Source organism: Oncorhynchus mykiss, chromosome 5 (assembly GCF_013265735.2).
Source record: "Oncorhynchus mykiss isolate Arlee chromosome 5, USDA_OmykA_1.1, whole genome shotgun sequence".
NCBI lineage: Eukaryota > Metazoa > Chordata > Actinopteri > Salmoniformes > Salmonidae > Oncorhynchus > Oncorhynchus mykiss.
The window spans coordinates 17,046,972-17,070,039 of record NC_048569.1 but is presented as its reverse complement, the minus strand read 5'-3'; the positions used below and the strand labels follow the sequence as shown (position 1 = coordinate 17,070,039).

Sequence of the window (23,068 nt, the reverse complement as noted above, 5' to 3'; positions counted from 1 at the left end):
AGGGAATAATATTACAACTGACTAGAATTGAATCATTTAGCAAAAATGTTATTCTAGAAAAATAGATTGTCGGGTTAGATTTCATGAGCACTTCTTTACATGCCTGGAAACGTCTAATGAGTTTATTACTAGTGATTGAATTCCTTGAGAGTAGAGTATACTGTTGAGTCTGTAAAAGCGTTCCTTGTGCCAAGGGAGATCATTCCAATGAGCCTGGCTGTCGTAATAAAAAAGGGAGAAAACCCCAATAATTTCTGCTCATTCTTTACACAAACAAAACTGCCGTTTTTAAACTAATCTGAAGAGCAGCGTACCGCAAGAACCTCTTTTTCTTTGATGAGTTCTCCATCATAAATTCTTTCGAACGCCCCTTCTTCCCCTCCAGTGCGATCCAGACGTTCTCTTTGGTCTCTGCGTCGTCTGCGTCCGCCGTGGTGGTAATAATTTCATATTCTTTCAATCAAAAGTAGACAGTGCGTTAGCTTGGCCCAGGGAAGACTGTGTTCTCTTCATATGAACAGTCCATTAGGCAAACATTGACATTAGTATGGTCAGTGTCCAGTCCTGGCGTAACCCCACTGTTGAAAATGTTTGTTCTTGCCCATTACAAGCAGACCTGATTCAGCTAATAAAGAGCTTAGCAGGCTAGTACAAACATTTGCAACCTTGGGGTTACGTGATGACTGCATTTGAGAAACATTGCAATAGAATAGGATTCAAAGTAGACTACATAATACAGTAAGTACACTGTAGTGATTTCATTATGATCTGATTGGAGTAATGTAAAGCTAGGAGATTTTCCTGACTGGATGACCAGACCAGGAGAAACACTGGACCCTACTAAAGAGAGATAAGGCTTGTGTGCGGCTGATCTTACTGGTCTTCTCGTTGAGGTCTAAAATGTCGTTGTTGGCGCAGGACAACTCCCTCATGATCTGACCATCGTCCTCGTTCTGAGCCAACCAGCGGTCGCAGGGGAAGCGAAATGTCCTGTCCAAGGCCTCATCCTTCACATCAATGTATTCTATGTGCCATCCTGGAGCAGGCCCTGATCATGACATAACAATAAGAGTATGAAACAAGTGACGGGAAAGACAGGCGTGAAACATATATTGTTGTGTTTTGAGTCAAAGTATTGCTGAGAAACCTGAAGAATTGATCTAGTAGTTCACCATCAGTTGGTGCATACACACAGTGCAAGGTTAGTTACAGTCAATAGGCGTGCAGGTTTCATATTTTGACTGGTTCACTGTGATCGTAATTGTCATGTCATCATATTCCTGATGACTGATTGGCTCACCTGAGTTGTCGTGCCACACCCGCACCTTAGAGAGCTCCCCGAGGCTGAGCACGTCAGGGAAACGGAACACATCTGTCTGCTTGCGCTCAAACTTGTTGGATTTCTGGCACTCTTTCAGCGCCAGGGTCCCAGTGTCACCGCACTCTCCAAACACAATGATCCACACGTTAGCGTCAGTGCCTGCCCCTGTGCAGAGAGGGAGGAGAGTCACCAACTTCTATGAAAAACTGCAGTGCTATTGGCTGATTGGGATTCGAACCCAGATCTCATGCGCACCACAAGACTGTGTTAGCTCTCTGAGCTAAAGGCCATGCAAACATGGTTCACTGAACCACCTTAGCAGGTATAGCCTACAGCCTTAAAAATTAACCACTAATTGCCTGCCTTTTCATTGCTCAACTCGCCACCGGTCGACACTACAGCCTTCATAAAAATCCATTCACCAATAACCGTACAGTCACCAGACTGCCTTTTCAGACATTCCTGACATTCCTGAAAAATAATCAAATCACCAATACAATTTACTTTCATAGACTGATTTTACAAACAGGTCCCTGCAAACATTCCCCATCAGTTACTAACCTTCTGCCTTTTCAAACATTACTTCACCATCAGCAATCCGACATTCTTGATAAATAATCAAATCACCAATACAATTTACTTCCATAGACTACCTTTCCAATAGTCCCCCATTAACCACTAACCAACTACCTTATCAAACCTCAATTGAGAAACCAGAGAAGCCCTGTTTCCTCTGATTCACATATGTGTGCTTGAGTGTGTGCACGTGTCTCACATGTTTTTAACCTGTGTGTGTGTGTGTGTGTGTGTGTGTGTGTGTGTGTGTGTGTGTGTGTGTGTGTGTGTGTGTGTGTGTGTGTGTGTGTGTGTGTGTGTGTGTGTGTAATGTTCACAGAGCAGTCAGTGCTTCACTGATGTCTTGTGTGTGACAGCTCTGCTCATTATCATTATTACCCTCACACACACACACACACACAGGTTTGGTGAGAAGACATGTCTTCAGTAACACAGGCAGCCAAGGGCAGAATGACGAGCTCTTTGAAGTTAGCTTAGACACCTAGCCCCTCTATCATGTCAAACAGCAGTCTTTCTCTCTCTCCTCTTCGGTGGAAAACTGCACGGCTAAAGAACCAAAGCCGAATGAGAGGTTTCAGAGAAGTTTCTCTTTCATTAGCCTCTATGACTCAAAATGGATTGTCGTATTCCACCTCTGCTGCTGCTTCGCGTCTCTCCGAGCAGCAAAGACTCCGCTGCACCACAGAGATAAAGTAAAACAGGAGAATATAGTGTAACAGGCACATCCCAGCTAGTTAGGAACAGGACTGAAGCTGAATCTGGTGCAGTGTAGGATAAATAGCATGGATTTGGAAGAAAGGGAGGAATAGTGTGATTACAAGCAAATGTAGTAAATGTGGTTCAGGAACTACAGTAATTACTCAGCTTTAATTTAGTGGGATAATATAGTCGAGTTTGATACATGGGCCTGTATTCATAAAGCGTCTCAGAGTAGTAATTCTGATCTAGGATCAGGTTCTCCTATCCATTTATTATAATCTAAAAGACAAAACAGATCCTAGCACTTTTTACTCAGACGCTTTATGAATAGGGAACCCTGGTCAGTCACACAAACATGATGGACAAACATGAAGACTGTAGAATGTGGTTTGTCTGTGCACTGCCACTGACTGACTGACTGGCTGGCTGACTGACCGGCTGACCGACTGACTGACCGGCTGGCTGGCTGACTGAATTACTGACTGGCTACCTGGCTAACCGACTAACTGACTGACTGACTGGCAGGCTGACTGACTGACTGACCAACCTCCAATGTCGCTGGTCTTGACCTGGATAATGTAGGTGGTGATCTCCACCATCTCCTCCTCATCCACCACAGCAGCCATCTCACAGATCATGGTCCTCTTGGGTCCTTTGGTCTTAGACAGCCACTCCTCATAGGTGAACACTGACACCTCCTCTGTGGTCAGGTTACGCATGATGATCTGAGGGAAATCATCATTAATTATCATTTTTTAATTTGTATTAATTAACCATTATTTTACGAGGTAAGGTGACTGACACAATGACAAATTCTTACCTACAGTAGCAACCTTTTTACACATTTATATTGTATTGCGCATATTAAAGGGTGAGGATGGGAGTCCATGCCTTTACATACCTGCTGTAATTCTATTGGGAGAAACCATCAATCAACACTATGCATGTACAGTATGTAGGACAATCTGAAGGACAATGCATTATCTTTAGGACAATGCCATTATCTGTAGGACAACTTCATTATCTTTAGGACAATGTCATTATCTGTATACCTTTGTCATTATCTTTAGGACAATTCCATTATCTGTAAGACAATGCCATTATCTTCGGACAATTCCATTATCTGTAGGACAATCAAATCAAATGTATTTATATAGCCCTATATACATCAGCTGATACCTCAAAGTGCTGTACAGAAGTTATCCGTAGGACAATGGCATTATCCGTAGGACAATGGCATTATCCGTAGGACAATGGCATTATCCGTAGGACAATGCCAGACAAATACCAACAGAGATGAGCCATAATCCATAGTGATAAAATGCAGAAATATACATATACTGTATATATAAATACTGTAACATGATGAGCATATCTCTATTCCACTTGCCTCTCCCAGTGTATTTGATCCTTTGTCATGGACAGGGTGTAACTGAAGAAATTAGCCCATTATAAAAACCTAAGGATTTGGCTCAGGCAGCCCAACCTGCATTAACTTCCATCAATATATTAATTTGAGTGGGATTAGCATGCTGGCAGTGCGCCCAGTTCACTGCAGTGGCCATTTGAAATAAACATGCTCTGTGTGTGTAATCCATAACGTTGGCAGTACACATCTGTTTTGGGATGCTGTACAGCTACTGGGTCATTTCAAGGACACGGGCCAGCCACTGACAGACACGGCTGGGTATGAGCCCTGACTGCTTAGCTACTGTTCGGCTAGTCTAGAGGCAGACTGGGTGAATTGGAGAGACATGGAGGGGTTGTTCCTGCATAGGAAATGCCTTTTTTCCCATCTGAGTGGTAAGGTCTTGGCATCGTAGTGAATTTTGTACTGAAAAGGAAAAGCCAGCTGCCAATTCAATGTTGACCATCAAACAGAACTGGAACAGAGTTATTGAAATTTGTACAATGTGTTACAAATTTGCAAAATGTATGATATGTTACAAATTCCGATTTGTTGTGGCTAACGTTAGCTAAGTGGGTAGGTGGCTAAAGCTAAGGTTATCTAGGCTAGGGGTTAAGGTTAGGAGTTAGGTTAAAGGTTAGCTAACATACTTCATTGTTGCAAAGTTGCTAAAATGCTCAAGTTGTCTGTGATGAGATTCAAACACGCAACCTTTGGGTTGCTAGATGTTCCCGTTCTATGCACACTCATCCACTCTGACCAAACAACCCCCCACCCTACTTTCATTTTTGCCTTAAGTAACCTCCTGTCTTATGTAACCATACCAAACGTAACATATCATATTAATTTGAGTGTCCCACATTTACATTTGTTATGTTACATCTAGTCTATGAGACCAGGCTGCTTTGTGTGTCTGCGGTGAACAGATTCATCTCAGTCTCTGCAGCCTGCATGCTCCAACCTAGTCTGGATACCAGTCTCTGTAGAATTCTACTCCTTGTGGCATATGAATTCTACTCCTTGTGGCATATGCCAAAGAGACTGGCCTTTTGGCAATCTCAATGTTCAATATGTAGCTGGATTTCCGGCGGAGTTGCTATTGGTTGTTGGAAATAACATTAACATTTCCCATGACAACATATGGAGTCTTGGAAATAGAATTAGAATTATAACAAAGTCAAAACCATTTAGCTGTTAGCTAGGAAGACATTTTTGCTCACAACGTGAGTAGCACTCTAAAGGTGAGAGTTGCAATATTTGCATAACCTTTGTGGTTGGAGGATAACTGTGAGGGTTATCAAATCAGGATCAATTCATCTGATCTCCTCGAGCTCATTAATGATAGAATGTTCATATTTTTAGAGTGAAGAAAGACCAGTCTCTATGGCAAATGTACACGGAGTGGAATGTAATAACTGAACAGACAAGGCAACCAGGCTAGCTCCAACCCCACACTGACTGAAATGGGTCAATACAATTACATGCCATTCACTGAAGCTCACCCCAGATGCACTCTGACTCCTACTGTGCAGCATTGCATGAGTTTGTCTGTCTGGTGTGTGTGGCTGAATTATCCAGTGACCTATCGCCTGCAGGCAGGGATCTGTGTGTGTGTGTGTGTGTGTGTGAGTGTGAGTGTGAGTGTGTGTGTGTGTGTGTGTGTGTGAGTGAGTGAGTGAGTTTTATCGAACGTATGCATCAGACTCTTTGAGTAGACGGCTTGACAGAAATGGTAGCTGAAGGTGAATGTTGAACTTTTGTTACACACATCTCCAGATGATGCTGCGTACCATTTTGCTCAATGATGCTGTCGGTGTGACTGAGGCAAGAGAGGGAAGTTGTGAATTGAGCAACACTGTGACCTAAGACTTACAGACAGCAAAGCCTCACCCATGTCTGTCTCACACACACACACACACACACACACACACACACACACACACACACACACACACACACACACACACACACACACACACACACACACACACACACACACACACACACACACACACACACACACACACACACACACACACACACATACACACACACACACACTTAGTTAATGTAGCAATCCCTGCAGAAATCCCTACACCTGTTATCATTGTATTTTATTGTACTGTTACAGTAAACATGAAGTAATCTACATCTGCATTGCTTGCTGTTTGGGGTTTTAGGCTGTGTTTCTGTATAGCACTTTGTGACATCGGCTGATTTTAAAAGGGCTTTATAAATATATTTGATTGATTGATTGACTAATCAAAGACCCTAGAAATGTGGTGTGTGGACTCTTTGTTGAATTAAGTCGGTACACTCTTAGAAGAAAAGGTGATATCTAGAACCTAAAAGGGTTCTACCCAGAATCAAAATGGTTATCCTATGGGGACAGGTGAAGAACCCTTTTGGTACAATTTTCTAAGAGTGTAGACTGTGACATCTTTCCAGTGCTGACCTTAGCCAGGAACCAGTCAGGTCGGCTACCAGAGCCGTCAACACGGACCCTCATCTTCCTCAGGGGAGCAATATCATCGACCTCCAGGCTGAACGTGTCCTCCTGACCCCGCTCAAACCTAAAGACAGCCAGAGTGTGTGTGAGCGTAATGCATGAAGGGAGAGTATTTTATACTGTAAACACCACTAGTTCACATCACATGCACAGTAGATAAGACAATTCTATGCTATTTGGAGATTGTTTTTATGTGTTTTTTATTTACAATGACGGCCTACCCCGGCCAAACCTGGACGACGCTGGGTCAATTGTGTGCCGAATGTTGAAAAAAATTGTAGTTTGGTAATTTCAATACCACTTGATGTCTTTGGGCTGTGTTTATTTGAGTGTGTTAAATATGTGCATTTGTTCAAGTGTGAACATTTGGTCAGGTGGGTGAACTTTGGGCCAGGTGTGTTTGTTACCTGTCCTCGTTCTTCTGCAGTAGGATTTCCTCTGTGGTGCCGTTGGTCCCAAACACAGACACGTAGATCTGGGTGTCTGTCCCAGCGTTCTGAACATCTCCCGTCACCACCGTCACCTCATAGATGATCTGACAATAACACGCAATCAATCAATCAATTCATTAATCAGTCAACTAATAAATGAACCAATCAAATAAATCAATGAACACATTAAATGAACATATTTTGCCAGTTAAACTGATCAGTGTGACAAAAAGGCTGTGTTTAACAGTATCTTTGTATCACAGGAGGTTGGCGGCACCTTAATTGTGGAGGACAGGCACGTGGTAATGGCTGGAGCAGAGTAAGTGAAAAGGTATCAACATCTACCACATGGTTTCCATGTGTTTGATTCTATTCCATTCGCTCCGTTACAGACATTATTATGAGCTGTCCTCCCCTCAGCAGCCTCCCTGCTTTATACATAAAACAGACATGACAATGTACTGTAGGTGTTCAGTATTGTATTAGCAGGTAATGGATGTTTAACTAGGAGGTAGAGTAAGTACAGCTGAATACTGTACCAGTAAGGGAACTAATGTAATGATACTTGCCTTTTGGGAGATGGTGATGCTATCTGCATCCAACACGTTGAACACCCTGGCAGTCAGTCCATCGCCCCGATCTTTGGCCAACCAGCACTTACACTGGAAAATGTATTTAACCCCTTTGGTTGGCACGGCAACAGCTAGCTCATCAACCAACCAGCAGCTCTCCGGAGTGGCGCCGTCATGTCCGAGCTACAAGGAGGGCATAGAGCAATAATATCAAACAATGTGTGTGTGTGTGTGTGTGTGTGTGTGTGTGTGTGTGTGTGTGTGTGTGTGTGTGTGTGTGTGTGTGTGTGTGTGTGTCTGTGTGTCTGTGTGTCTGTGTGTGTGTGTAGTGTGTGTGTGTCTGTGTGTGTGTGTGTAGTGTGTGTGTGTGTGTGTCTGTGTGTGTGTGTGTGTGTAGTGTGTGTGTGTGTGTGTGTGTGTATGTGTGTGTGTGTGTGTGTGTGTGTGTGTGTGTGTGTGTGTGTGTGTGTGTGTGTGTGTGTGTGTGTGTGTGTGTGTGTGTGTGTGTGTGTGTGTAGTGTGTGTGTGTCTTTGTGTGTGTGTGTCTGTGTGTCTGTGTGTGTGTGTAATGTGACCGGTGCTCGAGTTGGACCGGTGCTCAACTCAATGTTCTACAGCTTGAGTACCAGCACCCCTTATAAAATATTGGCACTAAAATATGATAAGTACTGGCATCTACATTTTAAGCTTATCGGCACCCAAAATTAGTTTTGGCACCCAGAGCCATATATTTAGGCCAACTTTTAGAATGTAGGTCTAATTCCAGACATTCAGTTACATAGCACTGTTTAAATATTCCCCATGTATTAGTTAATGACTGGCAAATAATGTTGCAGTGTCATGTAAATCAAATCAAATCAAATCAAATTGTATTTATCACTTGCGCTGAATACAACAGGTGTATCAAAACACTGAATACCTTACCGTGAAATGCCTACTTACAAGCCCTTAACCAACAATGCAGTTTTAAGAAAAATAAGACTTGAGAAAATATTTACTAAATAAACTAAAGTAAAAAATAAAAGACCAACAATAAAATAACAATAACAAGGCTATATACAGGGGGTACCGGTACCGAGTCAATGTGGTTAGTCGAGGTAATTGAAGTAATATGTACATAGCGTAGCCATTTGATTAGCTGTTGAGCAGTCTTATGGCTTGGGGGTAGAAGCTCTTAAGAAGCTTCTTGGACCTAGACTTGGTGCTCCGGTACCGCTTGCCGTCCGGTAGCAGAGAGAACAGTCTATGACTAGGGTAGCTGGAGCCTTTGGCAATAATAATAATCACAGTGGTTGTAGAGGGTGCAACAGTTCAGCAACTCAGGAGTAAATGTCAGTTGGCTTTTCATAGCCGATCATTCAGAGTATCTCTACCGCTCTTGCTGTCTCTAGAGAGTTGAAAACAGTGAGGAGCTTTGAGGGCACTATGGTGTTGAACGCTGAGCTGTAGTCAATGAACAGCATTCTCACATAGGTGTTCCTTTTGTCCAGGTGGGAAAGGGCAGTGTTGAGTGCAATAGAGATTGTGTGATCTGTGGATCTGTTGGGGGCGGTGTGCAAATTGGAGTGAGTCTAAGGTTTCTGGTGTTGATGTGAGCCATGACCAGCTTTTCAGTAGTCATTTGACCAGTGGTCATTTAGGCGGGTTACCTTGGTGTTTTTCGGCACAGAGACTATGGGGTCTGCTTGAAACATGTAGGTATTACAGACTTGGCCAGGGACGGGTTGAAAATGTCAGTGAAGACACCTGCCAGTTGGTCAATGCCTGCTCGGAGTACACGTCCTGGTAATCCGTCTGAAGCCTTGTGAATGTTGACCTGTTTAAAGGTCTTACTCACATCGGCTACGGTGATCACACAGTTGTCCGGAACAGCTGATGCTCTCATGCATGCCTCAGTGTTGCTTGCCTCAAAGCGTGCACAGAAGTAATTTAGCTCATCTGGTAGGCTCGTGTCACAGGCAGCTCGCGGCTGGGCTTCCCTTTGTAGTCCGTAATAGTTTGCAAGCCCTGCCACATCTGACGAGCGTTGGAGCCAGTGTAGTACGATTCAATCTTAGTCCTGTATTTACGCTTTGCATGTTTGATGGTTCGTCAGAGGGCATTGCGGGATTCCAGGGTTAGAGTCCCGCTCCTTGAAAGCAGCAGCTCTACCCTTTAGCTCAGTACGGATGTTGCCTGTAATCCATGGCTACTGGTTGGGGTATGTACGTACGGTCACTGTGGGGACAATGTCATTGATGCATTTATTGACGAAGCCGGTGACTGATGTGGTATACTTCTTAATGCCATCGGATGAGTCCCGGAACATATTCCAGTCCGTGCTAGAAAACCAGTCCTGTAGTTTAGCATCTGCGTCATCTGACCACTTCCATATTGAGCGAGTCAGTGGCACTTCCTAATTTCATTTTTGCTTGTAAGCAGAAATCAGGAGGATAGAATTACGGTCAGATTTACCAAATTGAGGGCGAGGGAGATCTTTGTTCACGTTTCTGTGTGTGGAGTAAAGGTGGTCTAAAGTTTTTTTTCCTCTGGTTGCACATTTAACATGTTGATAGAAATGAGGTAAAACCGATTTAAGTTGCCCTGCATTAAAGTCCTCAGCCACTAGGATGGCGCTCCTAGAATGTGTCATGTAAATGCATCATAATGCAGAAACTGCATTGGCCCAACTCGTTAAATACATGGCTCTGCTGGCATCTGTTTCAGTCCATTTCAAGTACTTACCTCCACTTTTTTAATCTCACCAACATCAGCTCCATGAGCCTCGAAGGACTCCAGAGACCCAGACTCAAAGCACTTCTTCCCCCCAGGCAGGTCCAGCCACAGCCTCTGTGTCTGGGTGTGGTTTGGCCCCATGATGATCACATAGACCCTGCTGCAGGTACTGGCATCGTTTTCTTCCCCCGTGGAAATGGTGAAGTGGTATGGGATGACTGCAGAGACACAAGGTAATGTGTTTGATTGTATGTGTAAGGGTGAGCAGCTGTTTCTCCAAACTCTGCCTCTACAAAGCAGAATGCAAATAAAGACTTTTGTCTGGAGTTATCAATCAGCTCATTGCAATGTATGAAACTGGTGAAATTCAGTCTGTTTTCATAACTCTTTTTTTGTCAATGTGTGTGTGCTTGGGGAGGGGGTTGTGAATGTATGTGTGTGTTTATATTGACAGCAGTGTGTGTTTACTGACTGGTGCTCTCCTTTTGGACGTCCTCCCCCTTCTTCTTCTTCTTGTTCATGTTGCTGTCCACACTCTTCATGATCAGGGCTGAGCTCTTCTTACTGCCCTGGATAGTCTCCCTCTCCCCCTCGTAACCCTGAGAGAATACTCACAGATTCACACACACACACACACACACACACACACACACACACACACACACACACACACACACACACACACACACACACACACACACACACACACACACACACACACACACACACACACACACACACACACACACACACACACACACCAAGGCCAAATGGCCTCTATAACAGTACCTTGACATAGAACATCCTTTCGATGCGTCTGTCCTCTCTCTTTCTGGACAGCCAGCGCTCACACAGGAACAGGAAGACCTCCTCCGTATCCTCGTCAACCACCTCCACCTGGTCCAGGTACCAATCAGCACTCATCATGCTGTTGTCATGGCGAATCTTCATTCTAAACACCTGACCCAGGTCCACCGCCTCAATGGTGAACTTATCCACCTGGAATAGAAGGCAGGGGCTCATACACTGAGTATACAAAATGTTATGGAGACCTGCTCTTTCCATGACAGACTGAATCCAGGTGAAAGCTATGATCCCTTATTGATGTCACCTGTTAAATCCACTTCAATCAGTGTAGATGAAGGGGAGGTTAAAGAAGGATTTTTAAGCATTGAGACAATTTTGACATGGATTGTATGTGTGTTCCATTCAGAGGGTGAACAGGCAAGACAAAATATTGAAGTGCCTTTGAACAGGGTAAGGTAGTAGGTGCCAGGCGCACCGGTTTGTGTCAAGAACTGCAACGCTGCTGGGTTTTTCACCCTCAACAGTTTCCTGTATGTATCAAGAATGGCCCACCACCCAAAAGACATCCATCCAACTTGGCACAACTGTGGAAAGCATAGGAGTCAAGGGCAAAAGGGGGGGGGGTGTTCTTAATGTTTTATACACTCAGTGTATACTGCCTCAAAATTATTGTCCAATTTTATGCTGTGATGCAAAAGCCAAAAAACATTCACATGAATGACAGAAAGGCCTAGTCAGGGATACGTAGTCAGGGATACGTAGTCAGGGATACCTAGTCAGGGATACGTAGTCAGGGATACGTAGTCAGGGATACCTAGTTAGGGATACACAGTCAGGGATACGTAGTCAGGGATACGTAGTCAGGGATACGTAGTCAGGGATACCTAGTCAGGGATACGTAGTCAGGGATACATAGTCAGGGATACCTAGTTAGGGATACGTAGTCAGGGATACGTAGTCAGGGATACCTAGTTAGGGATACAGTAAGGTCTGTATTCTGTCTCTTACCGCTCCTCTCTCAAACTTGTTGCCGTTGGTCTCAGACTTGCTGAGTTTGCGCTCGCCAGTGTCTCCCAGGTCTCCGTAGATGGTCAGGAAGACGTTGGCATCGGTGCCTGCGTCGTAAACATCGCCCGTCATCACAGACACTTTGTAAGTGTGAGCTACGGGCAGAGATGGGCACAGATAATAGATAAGAAAACACAGATAGACAACCCACAGACGGAAGGCATAACAATGTACTGAAGTGTTCAAATGGGAACAAATTGCCGACACTCTGCGTGACTGCAGAGGAGAAAGAGACCAATTTAAGCAGAAAACTGCCTCATTATTTACTTGGCAGACAAAGAGTCTGACAAACAAAGAGGTGCATTCTGCTGTAATGGCCAGCCTCCAGTTTGTATGTGTGCGTGTGTGTGTGTGTGTGTGTGTGTGTGTGCGTGTGTGTACTCGCCACTGAATCTTCCATCTCAGTGTGTGTGTGAGTGTGTGTGTGAGTGCGAGTGTGAGTGCGAGTGTGTGTGTGTGTGTATGTGTGTGTGTGTGTGTGTGTGTGTGTGTGTGTGTGTGTGTGTGTGTGTGTGTGTGTGTATTTGTTTGCGTGTTTGCACCAGCTGGTGTGTTTATGCGAGGGCGTGTGTGCCTAGGCCTAAATGTGTGTGTGTGTGTGTGTGTGCGTGCGTGTGTTAGCGTGTGTTTGTATGTGTCTGTGTGTACGTACTCTCCAGTGCATCTTCCACCTCAACCTCGCTGACTTTCAGGGTACCATCTCGTAGTAGTTTCTCCGTTATGATGTCAGAAGGTACTAACTCTCTCACTGTTTCTCCATCATCCTCTGACTTGGCCAGCCAGCGCTCACATGGGAAGATAATAGTCTCCGACCCCTAGAGAAAGCCAGAGCAGCAGTGTGCGACTGAATACACTCCAGGTCTCTCCAAGAGGAGAAAAGCACCACCTTGTGACTAAAAATGGTATTATTTTGATATATAATAGTGAAGACCGGTGTAGTTTTACCCTGCCGCTAGACACTGGTCTTAGATCAGTTATTTAGAAATTTTACCTAATGGTTGAGGTTAGGATTTGGGGAGGGTAAGCTGATTATAGCTCTGTAACTGAGTAACAGAGTAGCCTTTCTCCTGTGTACCTTCCCCTTCCTCAGCAGTCGTCTGATCTCCACTCTGTCCAGGTGCCAGCCTCCGTTTAGCCCTCTGTTGTCATGACCAATACGGATCTTCTCTATGACATCACCCACGTCCTCCAACTCCACAATGTTACAGAAACATCACCCTCATCATCATCATCATCATCATGAGGAACATTCTCATCATCCACATCATCTACATCCTTATCATCCTCATTCCAGAATAATATTTTCCCTACACAGCTGTCTGCTCTTTACATTGTCTTATGGGTGACTACTGTCTGGTCGTACCTCAACGATGAACATGTCCTCAGCTCCCCTCTCAAAGTACATGGTCCTCTCCCTCTTGTTGACACAGAGAGACCTCTGCTGGGTGCACACCCCGTCTCGGCCGTAGAGCACGATGAACACATCTGCGTCTGTACCCGCTGCAAACAGGTCACTGGTGAACGTCTTGATCTCATAGGGCACAACTGTGACAGAGGGAAAACAAGGCTTAGGGTATGATATATCATTAGTGATGGGGGGAAAATATTGATACAGTTACATATCGCAATATCAATTTGTAAAAAAATATATACTGTATATACACAGGGTACCAGTACCAGTCAAAAGTTTGGACACACCTACTCATTTAAGGGTTTTTCTTTATTTTTACTATTTTCTACATTGTGGAATAATTGTGAAGACATCAAAACTATGAAATAACACATATGGAATCATGTAGTAACCAAAAAAGTGTTAAACAAATCCAAATATATTTTACATTTGAGAATTTCCAATGTAGCCACCCTTTGCCTTGATGACAGCGTTGCACACTCTTGGCATTCTCTCAACCAGCTTCATGAGGTAGTCATCTGGAATGCATTTCAATTAACAGGTGTGTCTTGTAAAAACTACATTTGTGGAATTTCTTTCCTTCTTAATGCGTTTGAGCCAATCAGTTGAGTTGTGACAAGATAGGAATGGTAAAAGACCAAGTCCATATTATGTCAAGATCACCTCAAATAAGCAAAGAGAAATGACAGTCCAACATTACTTTAAGACATGAAGGTCAGTCAATTCAGAAAATGTCAAGAACTTTGAAAGTTTCTTAAAGTGCAGTAGCAAAAAAACATCTAATGCTATGATGAAACTGGCTCTCATGAGGACCACCACAGGAAAGGAAGACCCAGAGTTACCTCTGCTGCAGAGGATAAGTTCATTAGAGTTAACTGCACCTTAGATTTCAGCCCAAATAAATGCTTCACAGACACATCTCAACATCAACTGTTCAGAGGAGACTACATGAATCAGGCCTTCATGGTTGAATTGCTGCAAAGAAACCACTACTAAAGAACACCAATAAGAAAGGACTTGCTTGGGCCAAGAAACACGAGCAATGGACATTAAACCAGTGGAAATCTGTCCTTTGGTCTGATGAGTCCAAATTTGAGATTTTTGGTTCCAACCGCCGTGTCTTTGTGAGACGCAGGGTAGGTGAACGGATGATCTCCGCATGTGTGCTTCCCACCGTGAAGCAGGGTGGAGGAGGTGTGATGGTGTTGGGGTGCTTTGCTGGTGATACTGCCAGTGATTTATTTATAATTCAAGGCACACTTAACCAGCATGGCTACCACAGCATTCTGCAGCGATACGCAATCCCATCTGGTTTGCTTAGCTCATTTGTTTTTCAACAGGACAATGACCCAATACATCTCCAGGCTGTGTAAGGGCTATTTGACCAAGAAGGAGAGTGATGGAGTGCGGCATCAGATGACCTGGCCGTACCTAAACCCAATTGAGATGGTTTGGGATGAGTTGGACAGCAGAGTGAAGGGAAAGCAGACAACAAGTCCTCAGCATATGTGGGAACTCCTTCAAGACTGTTGGAAAAGCATTCCAGGTGAAGCTGGTTGAGAGAATGCCAAGAGTTTCCAAAGCTGTCATCAAGGCAAAGGGTGGATACTTTTGATGTCTTCACTATTGTTGTACAATGTAGAAAATAGTAAAAAATAAAGAAAAACCCTTGAATGAGTAGGCGTGTCCAAACTTTTGAACGGTAGTGTACAAATATTATATTATTTTTAATTGTTTTGGTTTCTGTAGGTAGCTTGTTCTCCATCTTCTTTTTAAATGCTGAGCCAACATGTTTTCAGCACTTTTATTTCCCTGACTGATCAAAACTCATTTTGTCATGCTCTCTCTTGTCTCTCTGTAGCAGACAATCACAATAAATCGCAGTATTGAATCACAATACATATAGAATCGTGAGAATCGTGAGAATGGCATACATATTCTATTGGCATCTAAGTATCGGTATAATATTGTATTGTGAGGTCCCTGGCAATTCCCAGGCCTATATGGCATGGTATGGTAGTATAAGGTCCTGTACGATATGGGTTATCTACAATAAGTACAGGGTGCATTAGGCTGGCTCTTGGTATGCCAGGTATGGCCTTATATGGTTTGATATAGGACAGTAACACTGTGTAGAGTAGTGGTATGCTAGTCGGCTATAACGTGGGTTATCTAAGTATAGTATGCTGCAGGTTGGTTCTTACATGGTGTGTAGAGCTCAGTCTGGAGGTCTGCAGGGAAGAGGTCCCTGACGATGGCCCCGTCGTCCTCTCCCTTATCCAGCCAGCGACCACAGGGGAACCTCAGCTTCTGGCCCAGGGAGGGGGCATCCACCTCTACCCAGTCCAGGAACCAGCCTGATGCTGCCCCTGTATAGGCATAACACATTATCACTGGAAATGTGTGTGTGTGTGTGTGTGTGTGTGTGTGTGTGTGTGTGTGTGTGTGTGTGTGTGCGTGCGTGCGTGCGTGCGTGCGTGCGTGCGTGCGTGTGTGTGTGTGCGTGTGTGTGTGTGTGTGTGTGTGTGTGTGTACATAATATGTGTAATCACATATCATATATATGTATGAGCTTGTTTAACCTGAGTTGTCATGCCCTATGCGTATTTTCTTCAGTGTTCCAATGTCCACAGCTTCCACTGTAAACTCATCGATCATGGCCTGCTCAAACTTATTCTTATGTAACTTGGATGCTTTCAGCATTATGATGCCTGTGAAAACACACAGCAGTAAATACCATAGTTAGTAGGATATACAAATACACACGCTCTAGGACACAAACATGTATATCACCTATCTCAGTGTCTGTAAAGCATCGTTACCTGTATCATCCTTCATGCCGTACAGGATGGCGAACACGTTGGCATCAGTGCCCGCATACTTCTTGTCTCCAGTCTTTACCCTCATTGTGAAGGTGGTGGACATGGCTGACAGACACATCAACCAAATCAGATGACAATGTATTCATGATAATGCATTGTTATTATTCAGTCAAATCTAATGTTATATTGTATAGCTAGTGATCAACAACACCTAGAGGTTAGCATGTGTTGTTTTCCAGAGGGAATAGAACAGTAATACTTTGTATTTATTAAGGATCCCCATTAACTGCTGACTTGGTGGCAGCTACTCTTCCTGGGTTCCAGCAACATTAAGGCAGTTATATACAATTTAAAATAATACATGAGATTACATTTCATAACACTTTTCACAACACATTATGTGTGTGCCCTCTGGCTACTACTCTACTACCACATATCTACAATACAAAATCCATGTGTACGTGTGTGTAGAGTACATGTCTTATCATGTGTGTGTCAGCGTACAGCACAACATACAAAAATAACTGTTCTGAAAATAACGGGCGCAAACTCAACACAAGAGCAAACAATTAGCAATTAGCCTCCAGTGTGTCTGTGTCTCACCCTTCTGTTCCAGGCCGAGTGTTGCACTGGAGTTTTCCTCGTCATCATCATCATCATCATCCTCACCCTTCTTCATAAAGGCTTCGTCCACAGGGACCAGCTCCCTGGCAATCTGTCCATCATCTTCATCGATGGCCAGCCACCGTTTACATGGGAAGTAGTACCTAGAACACTACCGGGTCAGGTTTCTAGACTCTGTCTGTCTGTCTGTCTGTAACATGATAATAACTGATGTATGCTAATATTATTGTGTAATCCTGTGCCTGCCCCCCCCCCCCCCCCCCCCCCCCCCCCCTTACGTGGTGTCGTCTTTGTTGTCTACTATCTCCACCCTGTCCAGGAACCAGGCAGCATGAGGCTGGCTGTTGTCGTGACGAATCCTCAGCTTCTTCAGAATGCCCAGATCGATGGCCTGCATGGAGAACACGTCCTCCTGAACCCCGCAGTAAAACCATGGGAAAAGTCAGAGGTCAGAGACATGATTAAAAGGTTAATAAAAGGTTACTGTAGCCTGGAACATCTTTTTCAATGATCAATAGTTGTTCAATGCTTTAATTTATTGAATCAGGCACAAAGGTCAGAGGTCCAACAGCTAGGTCAATGGGAGAGAGGTCGTAGTTCAAGAGCCACCCGGATATTATTGACATCATCATCATATTGGTAGATTGCTTCCTCACCTGCCCCTTCTCAAATTTGTTGAGGTTGTTGGACTTTCTTAGTTTCCGCTCGCCCGTGTCACCGATCTCTCCGTAGATGTTGATGTACACGTTGGCATCGGTTCCGGCTCCCCACATGGGGCCAGTAAACACATGGACCTCATAGGAGTTCTCTGTGGATCATCCAGATTCACTGAGTCACTCATTACATAATCCATGACCATACAATAACTACAACTATTCACTCCCCTCCAGCCTCCTATCAATGATGGGTTTCGTCCTTAACACACCAGATATAACTGATCTTGGTTCAAATTGAAGTCAACAATTACTTGATGAATCAGGTGTGTTAAGTGCTGTGCGGAACAAATTCATGAACACACTGTGGCCCCCCAGGGCCAGACCCTGTGCTCTACCTCCACCCCCCTTCCCCAATACAAGTGTAAATAACGGACTAGAAATTGTGCATTCCTGTAATATAATTTTTTTAAACATTTTCTTTTTAAATTTGACCCCCTTTTCTCCCCAATTTTGTGGTATCCAATTGTTTTAGTAGCTACTAAATCAAATCAAATCAAATCTTATTTGTCACATACACATGGTTAGCAGATGTTAATGCGAGTGTAGCGAAATGCTTGTGCTTCTAGTTCCGACAATGCAGTAATAACCAACGAGTAATCTAGCTAACAATTCCAAAACTACTACCTTATACACACAAGTGTAAAGGGATAAAGAATATGTACATAAAGATATATGAATAAGTGATAGTACAGAGCGGCATAGGCAAGATGCAGTAGATGGTATCGAGTACAGTATATACATATGAGATGAGTATGTAAACAAAGTGGCATAGTTTAAAGTGGCTAGTGATACATGTATTACATAAAGATGCAGTATATGATATAGAGTACAGTATATATGTATACATATGAGATAAATAATGTAGGGTATGTAAACATTATATTAAGTAGCATTGTTTAAAGTGGCTAGTGATATATTTTACATCAATTCCCATCAATTCCCATTATTAAAGTGGCTGGAGTTGAGTCAGTGCGTTGGCAGCAGCCACTCAATGTTAGTGGTGGCTGTTTAACAGTCTGATGGCCTTGAGATAGAAGCTGTTTTTCAGTCTCTCGGTCCCAGCTTTGATGCACCTGTACTGACCTCGCCTTCTGGATGATAGCGGGGTGAACAGGCAGTGGCTCGGGTGGTTGTTGTCCTTGATGATCTTTATGGCCTTCCTGTGACATCGGGTGGTGTAGGTGTCCTGGAGGGCAGGTAGTTTGCCCCCGGTGATGCGTTGTGCAGACCTCAATACCCTCTGGAGAGCCTTACGGTTGTGGGCGGAGCAGTTGCCGTACCAGGCGGTGATACAGCCCGACAGGATGCTCTCGATTGTGCATCTGTAGAAGTTTGAGCGCATGCTCTGAGGGCGCGGCTGGGGATGCCGTCTGGGCCTGCTGCCTTGCGAGGGTTAACACGTTTAAATGTTTTACTCACCTCGGCTGCAGTGAAGGAGAGTCCGCATGTTTTGGTTGCGGGCCGTATCAGTGGCACTGTATTGTCCTCTAAGCGGGTAAAAAAGTTATTTAGTCTGCCTGGGAGCAAGGCATCCTGGTCCGTGACTGGGCTGGTTTTCTTTGTATAATCCGTGATTGACTGTAGACCCTGCCACATACCTCTTGTGTCTGAGCCGTTGAATTGCGATTCTACTTTGTCTCTATACTGACGCTTAGCTTGTTTGATTGCCTTGTGGAGGGAATAGTTACACTGTTTGTATTCGGTCATGTTTCCGGTCACCTTGCCCTGATTAAAAGCAGTGGTTCGCGCTTTCAGTTTCACGCGAATGCTGCCATCAATCCACGGTTTCTGGTTTGGGAATGTTTTAATCGTTGCTATGGGAACGACATCTTCAACGCACGTTCTAATGAACTCGCTCACCGAATCAGCGTATTCGTCAATGTTGTTGTTTGACGCAATACAAAACATATCCCAGTCTACGTGATGGAAGCAGTCTTGGAGCGTGGAATCAGATTGGTCGGACCAGCGTTGAACAGACCTCAGCGTGGGAGCTTCTTGTTTTAGCTTCTGTCTGTAGGCAGGGAGCAACAAAATGGAGTCGTGGTCAGCTTTCCGAAAGGAGGGCGGGGGAGGGCCTTATATGCATCGCGGAAGTTAGAATAGCAATCATCCAAGGTTTTACCAGCCCTGGTTGCGCAATCGATATGCTGATACAATTTAGGGAGTCTTGTTTTCAGATTAGCCTTGTTAAAATCCCCAGCTTCAATGAATGCAGCCTCAGGATGTGTGGATTCCAGTTTGCAAAGAGTCAATTAAAGTTCATTCAGAGCCATCGATGTGTCTGCTTGGGGGGGAATATATACGGCTGTGATTATAATCGAAGAGAATTCCCTTGGTAGATGATGCGGTCGACATTTGATTGTGAGGAATTCTAAATCAGGTGAACAGAAGGACTTGAGTTCCTGTATGTTGTTGTGACCACACCACGTCACGTTAACCATAAAGCATACGCCCCCGCCCCTCTTCTTACCAGAAAGATGTTTGTTTCTGTCGGCGCGATGCGTGGAGAAACCAGCTGGCTGCAACGATTCCGATAGCGTCTCTCGAGTGAGCCATGTTTCCCCGAAGCAAAGAACGTTACAGTCCCTGATGTCGCTCTGGAATGCTACCCTTGATCGGATTTCATCAACCTTGTTGTCAAGAGACTGGACATTGGCGAGTAGCATGCTAGGGAGTGGCGCGCGATGTGCCCGTCTCCGGAGCCTGACCAGAAGACCGCTTCGTTTGCCTCTTTTACGACGTCGTTGTTTTGGGTCGCAGGCTGGGATCCATTCCGTTGTCCTGGTTGAAAGGCAGAACACAGGATCCGCTCCGGGAAAGTCATATTCTTGGTCGTACTGATGGTGAGTTGACGCTGGCGTATTCAGTAGTTCTTCTCGACTGTATGAATTGAACCATAATGGTTCAATGTAAGAAATAACAAGTAAAAAAACTAAAAACTCCATAGTTTCCTAGGAACGCGAAGCGAGGGCAGCCATCTCTGTCGGCGCCGGAAGTAGTACTATCTTGTCTCATCGCTACAACTCCCGAACGGGCTCAGGAGAGACGAAGGTTGAAAGTCCTCCGATACACAACCCAACCAAGCCACACTGCTTCTTAACACAGCGCCATCCAACCCAGAAGCACCAATGTGTCAGAGGAAACACCGTGCACCTGGCAACCTTGGTTAGCGCGCACTGCACCCGGCCCGCCACAGGAGTCGCTGGTACACGATGAGACAAGGATATCCCTACCGGCCAAGCCCTCCCTAACGACGCTAGGCCAATTGTGCGTCGCCCCACGGACCTCCGGGTCGCGGCTGGTTACGACAGAGCCTGGGCGCGAACCCAGAGTCTCTGGTGGCACAGCTGGCGCTGCAGTACAGCGCCCTTAACCACTGCGCCACCCGGGAGGCCTCCTGTATTATAATTATGCTCAAATGTTTATTCTATTCCACTGAGCCATTTACTATATGTTCATATTCATATATTTCATTTATTATTGTTGTTGCATTTTTGAGAAGGAACCTGAAAGTAAGAATTTGGTTGGACAATATATACCATGCGTATCCCGTACATAGGACTAATAAAACTGGAAACTTGAAGCCTACCCTCCAGGTCTCCGGGGTCCTCGGGTAGGAGCTCCACCACGATCTCCCCGTCCTCCTCGTCGCGGGCCAGCCATCGATGACAGGGGAACGTCACGCTCTCTGTCACCTCCTGGAGCTCCGTCACGTACTCCTCCTCCTCATCCTCTTCTTTCTTCTTTTTTTTATTCTTCTTCTTGTCCTTCTTGTCATCCTTTGGTTTCTCCTTCACCACTTCCCTCTGTACCATGGCCATAGTGAGCCGCTTGATGTCCACCGTCTCAAGGAACCACCCGTCGCCCACGCCCGAACCATCGTGCCCGATGCGGATTTTGAATAATTTGCCCACGTTCAGCGCCTCGATCTGGGGGTTGAGAGACAGGAAGATAGGTGTTTATTTTTAATTTAATTTAATTTATTAGGATCCCCATTAGCCAACACCAATGGCGACAGCTAGTCTTACTGGGGTCTGATATATAACGAAAAAGACATTAGAGACAAAATAATTTACAATTTCAATACATTTAAAAATATTAACATGTAGTGTGTGTGTACATCTATCAGCACTTTGCAGGACTGAACCATATGACTGGACAATAATCAAGATAAGATCAAACTAGAGCCTGCAGGACTTGACCATATGACAGGACAATAATCAAGATAAGATCAAACTAGAGCCTGCAGGACTTGATCATATGACAGGACAATAATCAAGATAAGATCAAACTAGAGCCTGCAGGACTTGACCATATGACAGGACAATAATCAAGATAAGATCAAACTAGAGGCTGCAGGACTTGATCATATGACAGGACAATAATCAAGATAAGATCAAACTAGAGCCTGCAGGACTTGATCATATGACAGGACAATAATCAAGATAAGATCAAACTAGAGGCTGCAGGACTTGACCATATGACAGGACAATAATCAAGATAAGATCAAATTAGAGGCTGCAGGACTTGACCATATGACAGGACAATAATCAAGATAAGATCAAACTAGAGCCTGCAGGACTTGATCATATGACAGGACAATAATCAAGATAAGATCAAACTAGAGGCTGCAGGACTTGATCATATGACAGGACAATAATCAAGATAAGATCAAACTAGAGGCTGCAGGACTTGACCATATGACAGGACAATAATCAAGATAAGATCAAACTAGAGGCTGCAGGACTTGACCATATGACAGGACAATAATCAAGATAAGATCAAACTAGAGGCTGCAGGACTTGACCATATGACAGGACAATAATCAAGATAAGATCAAACTAGAGGCTGCAGGACTTGACCATATGACAGGACAATAATCAAGATAAGATCAAACTAGAGGCTGCAGGACTGGCTTTGTGGAGTGTGATGTAAAACAACAACACCTAGAGGTTAGCATGTGTTGTTTTCCAGAGGAAATAGAACAGTAATACTTTGTATTTATTAAGGATCCCCATTAACTGCTGACTTGGTGGCAGCTACTCTTCCTGGGTTCCAGCAACATTAAGGCAGTTATATACAATTTAAAATAATACATGAGATTACATTTCATAACACTTTTCACAACACATTAAGTGTGTGCCCTCTGGCTACTACTCTACTAGTACATATCTACAATACAAAATCCATGTGTACGTGTGTGTAGAGTACATGTCTTATCATGTGTGTGTCAGCGTACAGCACAACATACAAAAATAACTGTTCTGAAAATAACGGGCGCAAACTCAACACAAGAGCAAACAATTAGCAATTAGCCTCCAGTGTGTCTGTGTCTCACCCTTCTGAGAGCCTGCAGAGCAGAGCATCTCTTTATTACTGACAGACCTCT

At 44.3% G+C, this 23,068-nt stretch overlaps 1 protein-coding gene across 1 annotated transcript in view; it reads right to left on the bottom strand.

The window, feature by feature from the left end:
- LOC110522812 (lipoxygenase homology domain-containing protein 1) overlaps window positions 1-23,068 on the bottom strand; it is a 51,953-nt gene that overhangs the window by 1,500 nt on the left and 27,385 nt on the right. Inside the window, exons 20-40 of the mRNA XM_036976540.1 lie at window positions 21,269-21,608; window positions 17,620-17,771; window positions 17,242-17,375; window positions 16,943-17,106; window positions 16,340-16,444; window positions 16,100-16,228; window positions 15,722-15,886; window positions 13,470-13,651; window positions 13,182-13,298; window positions 12,759-12,921; window positions 12,047-12,201; window positions 11,021-11,230; window positions 10,704-10,830; window positions 10,241-10,449; window positions 7,514-7,699; window positions 6,921-7,048; window positions 6,460-6,577; window positions 3,144-3,321; window positions 1,301-1,486; window positions 878-1,048; window positions 315-453 (exon numbers count right to left, since the gene is read on the bottom strand). Coding sequence (XP_036832435.1) covers window positions 315-453; window positions 878-1,048; window positions 1,301-1,486; window positions 3,144-3,321; window positions 6,460-6,577; window positions 6,921-7,048; window positions 7,514-7,699; window positions 10,241-10,449; window positions 10,704-10,830; window positions 11,021-11,230; window positions 12,047-12,201; window positions 12,759-12,921; window positions 13,182-13,298; window positions 13,470-13,651; window positions 15,722-15,886; window positions 16,100-16,228; window positions 16,340-16,444; window positions 16,943-17,106; window positions 17,242-17,375; window positions 17,620-17,771; window positions 21,269-21,608 — 3,458 coding nt within the window. The remainder of the gene's footprint in view (window positions 1-314; window positions 454-877; window positions 1,049-1,300; window positions 1,487-3,143; window positions 3,322-6,459; window positions 6,578-6,920; window positions 7,049-7,513; window positions 7,700-10,240; window positions 10,450-10,703; window positions 10,831-11,020; window positions 11,231-12,046; window positions 12,202-12,758; window positions 12,922-13,181; window positions 13,299-13,469; window positions 13,652-15,721; window positions 15,887-16,099; window positions 16,229-16,339; window positions 16,445-16,942; window positions 17,107-17,241; window positions 17,376-17,619; window positions 17,772-21,268; window positions 21,609-23,068) is intronic.